The sequence below is a fragment of the Melanostigma gelatinosum genome (assembly GCF_949748355.1).
Source record: "Melanostigma gelatinosum genome assembly, chromosome: 1".
Taxonomy (NCBI): Eukaryota; Metazoa; Chordata; class Actinopteri; order Perciformes; family Zoarcidae; genus Melanostigma; species Melanostigma gelatinosum.
The window spans coordinates 16515706-16519518 of record NC_136634.1 but is presented as its reverse complement, the minus strand read 5'-3'; the positions used below and the strand labels follow the sequence as shown (position 1 = coordinate 16519518).

Genomic DNA, 3813 nt, shown 5'->3' with positions numbered 1-3813 from the left:
TGACTCACAGCGCCACTACGGCCCCATGTGGTGGGAGGTTGTACATAAACAAAAACAACAAAATGGCTCTTACATGGACTATTAGTTGAAGATTAGTAATGTACAAAAACAGTATTTTCACCCTAAATATAGCAGGTTTTCAACAACTTTTTTTTATACACTGGTAGTGCAATTTTAGCCCAAAAAGTGTTTTCGGTGTGTAGTGTCTTCTTTACAACAGTATTAATGTCAAAATTGACAATTTGTTGACGACTAGACAAAACATTTAAATTTTAAATAACAGATTTTCTACTTTTGGAACGTCGCGGTGCTTTGACGTCATCACCAAGCGACAATAAGAAAAGTAGATGAGGCTTCATTCCTACTGCTGCTGGCACGTCGAGCAAACCAGCAGGTATGAAATGTAACTAGTGGAAACCTGCCATGTATCATACGTGCTGAATGGTGTTGGTTGGCACTATGGGGGAGTGGAATATATAAACGTAAGTATATTTGTTTGCCAAGTGATATGTATTGTACTTAAGCGGTGTTTTTGGAGAGTAACGTTAAGCGTTCTCGCTTTAGACCGGAAGCTAACGTTAGCATGGCCATAGATTAGCTAGCTAGCTAGCGTTAGCTTGTTAGCACACGAAGTTGTCGTTAGTTTATGAAAGGCATAACTAACAATTGGGTGAAATCTTAAATCTGTGATGTTAAAACTGAGCTAACTGTGTAGCCAGATGTTATACAGTCACGAAACACTTACAATTATTAAGTTGTACTGTAGGCATAATGCACTATAAACGATTGTTAGACACGCAGAAGAAAAGGATGGAATCAGTTCTGCAGACATACACTGGGCAAATACCCTTTTCAAAAGTTCAACACAATGAGTAGCCGTTCTAGAGCTTTTAAGATTTACTTTCAATCTCAATTTGTAAACTAACATGGAGGAAAAATACTTTTTAGTGCACAGAAGACAACTGGGGAAGAAAGTGTAATCAAATCAAAAGCTCCAGAACAGTCAGTGAATTGACGTTGTGGTGAGATTGTTTTGTTAATTGCTGCTTCCAATGTTTCGAATAAACTTCTAATAGTTTATAGGTGTATATGTGACATGTACGTGCTTTATTCTGTCATTTTTGCAGGCTGAACAACATGGACTTGGTATGTGGTCCATTGGGCCTGGGTGTCGTAGCAGGACTGGGCTGTGGGCTCCTGCTTGGTTGGCACCTTCGGGCTCGCCAGGGCCCGACATCCAAAAGACTGATTACGGCGATGGGGAACGGCTCTGGTGACGCAACAGTGATGGGAGAAGGAGGCGAGTTCAAGATGATACTGGTGGTCCGAAATGACCTGAAGATGGGTAAAGGGAAGGTCGCTGCCCAGTGCTCCCATGCTGCTGTGTCTGCTTACAAGCAGGTTCAGCGCAGGAACCCTGAGCTCCTCAAACAGTGGGAGTACTGCGGCCAGCCCAAGGTGGTGGTGAAGGCCCCCGATGCGGACACCCTGATCGACCTGCTGGGTCATGCCAAAGAAGTGGGGCTTCCCGTCAGCCTGATTCAGGACGCAGGAAGGACTCAAATCGCCCCCGGATCACGCACCGTGCTGGGTATCGGTCCCGGCCCAGCTGATCTGATTGACAAAGTCACTGGACACTTGAAGCTCTACTAGTTTGGGCTACCATGAGTTTATATTTTTATGAAATAATTGACTCAAATACATGTTAAACTACTTGATTTTTGTTGTGCCGTTTTGGGCACTTACATTCATCACATTTGTTGACTCTTGAATACCAGTTAATAACAGGTCAGTTAGACCTGATAGTTTGCAGTAGAGCTGGTTACATCAGTGTCATCAATATTGATATTCGACTGGATGGCATTTGTATTTAATAAAATCAAAGTCTCTAAATATGTTTTCTAGTCTTAGACACTGCAGTCTAGTTGACCATGCTGATATAATTTGTTCCAGATAATCATATCCATGTAGTCTTATTGTACATCTACTGAACAATATTAAATCACAATCTTCCAGCTGTTTTGAGAAATTAAAAATGTTACGAATGACTAACTCACCTCTGCCTCTTTCTAGTCTGCGTTACTCCTAGCACCCATTGATTTGTATCACCAGAAGGTGCTAGTACTACATCCTTACGCATAAAGTGAGCCAATGCTGCTGTTTAACTGACCAGAGCGTAAGAAGATAGTAGACATCAGACAAGGTAGACCAAGTAAGAGGACCATGTTGCAAGTCATTTCAACACCACAGTAAAATGGCATCCAGCTGAATAAAGAGCTCTTGAACAGTCTCCATGAATGAGACGAAAGTCATTATTCCAAGTGTGAGAAATAAACTTTTCTGCAATATCAAACTGGAACACAAACAGCATCTCATTCACCTGCACATTACAGCTGATGGTCTCACTGCTCAGTATTTATCATTCCCATCAGAAGCATAACATCATGGCCCTTTAGTTAGGCTGAATGTGTAGCTATGTCAGTGGATGTAGTGTAAATGTAACTCGCAGCTTCACTCCTGCACAGTACAAGTGAGACACAATCAGACCGTTCTTGACAAACAAGAAGCCTTTATTTTTAAGATGAAAACAAAACTGCTGTTTCATTCGTTAGGATCCTGATTATGCACAAAGTATCAAGTGCACAATTTCAATCCACGGTAATTTAGATAAGTTCAAAGGAGTTAATGACTGATTTCCTGTATATACGCAAGCCTTTGATAAAAACTTCTAATTACCACAAGTCCTGTGATACGGTTTCTGAATTAGAGCGGGTCAACTGAAGAGGTCAACAGATAACCCTCAACAGGACACGAAGGAGAATAAAGTTTGAAAAATCGCTCCTGCACACTAACAGTGAATGATATCCAGCAGAAACAAACCGCAGCAGTAAGAGGGGGCATGTTAGTCAAACGGGTTTGCAGTCCCTCCTGAGGTCGCATGGTCCCACATGAGAGCAGTATTTAAAGCACATGGAAATATCGTCTGAACACAAATTAGTTTGGAGAGTCCTGCATAGGCTTTGCAGGGAAGAATCTAACTTTCCTGTAAATCGTATGTAAAATACTCTTGTGTTTTCAGTGTGGGGACATGACTGGTACAACGTAGTGTTTCAGGATTGTGGTGACGGAAGCGGCGGTCTCATGTTCAAATATAGAAGAACACAATAGTGGTTTTTTTGTGTCTGAATATACAATCAAATGCATTTTACAGTCGGACAGAAGAAGCTGCTCTCACACACACACACACACACACACACACACACACACACACACACACACACACACACACACACACACACACACACACTCACACACACACACATCAAGAGGAAGAGGTTCTACATTAATTGTCTTTTCACTCCAGAGTGCAAATCAGATGCTTCACAACAGACCTTTTTGCGCTGTCAGCATCAACTGGGGCGTGCCTGCAAGAAACACACAGGTAAGTTTCTAACATGTAACTGGTCTGTTTTAGTCTAACCAGAGCCACAGTTCTGATATAAACTAAAGATTTGGTCACAGCGCATCCTCATTAGGTTGCCGATACTTGTTCTTATGTGGTGAACCATGTTTCCTTTTCAGCTGCGGTACTAAAAGCAGCGGTTACCAATCACTTTGATGAACGCACAAAAAATGAATTGTAAAATACCGTAACCTCATTTGTAAACACCCTGATATTATTATATCACAATTAAACATACGTTTTTCAAAAGGCTTGTAAAACTAATACATATGTTATGTTATAGAGCAGCTATACATTTAGTTCATTAATGAATTAATTTAAATTTAAAGGTGGCCAATCAGCAGAGTGGG

General features: G+C 41.2%; 1 protein-coding gene across 1 annotated transcript; it reads left to right on the top strand.

Moving 5' to 3' along the window:
• Positions 1-348: 348 nt before the first annotated feature.
• LOC306796042 (peptidyl-tRNA hydrolase 2, mitochondrial-like) lies at positions 349-2037 on the top strand. Its single transcript, XM_079294815.1, has 2 exons — positions 349-482; positions 1128-2037. The coding sequence occupies exon 2, from the start codon at positions 1138-1140 to the stop codon at positions 1651-1653; it is 516 nt and encodes a 171-aa protein (XP_079150941.1). The 5' UTR covers positions 349-482; positions 1128-1137; the 3' UTR covers positions 1654-2037.
• Positions 2038-3813: the final 1776 nt, after the last annotated feature.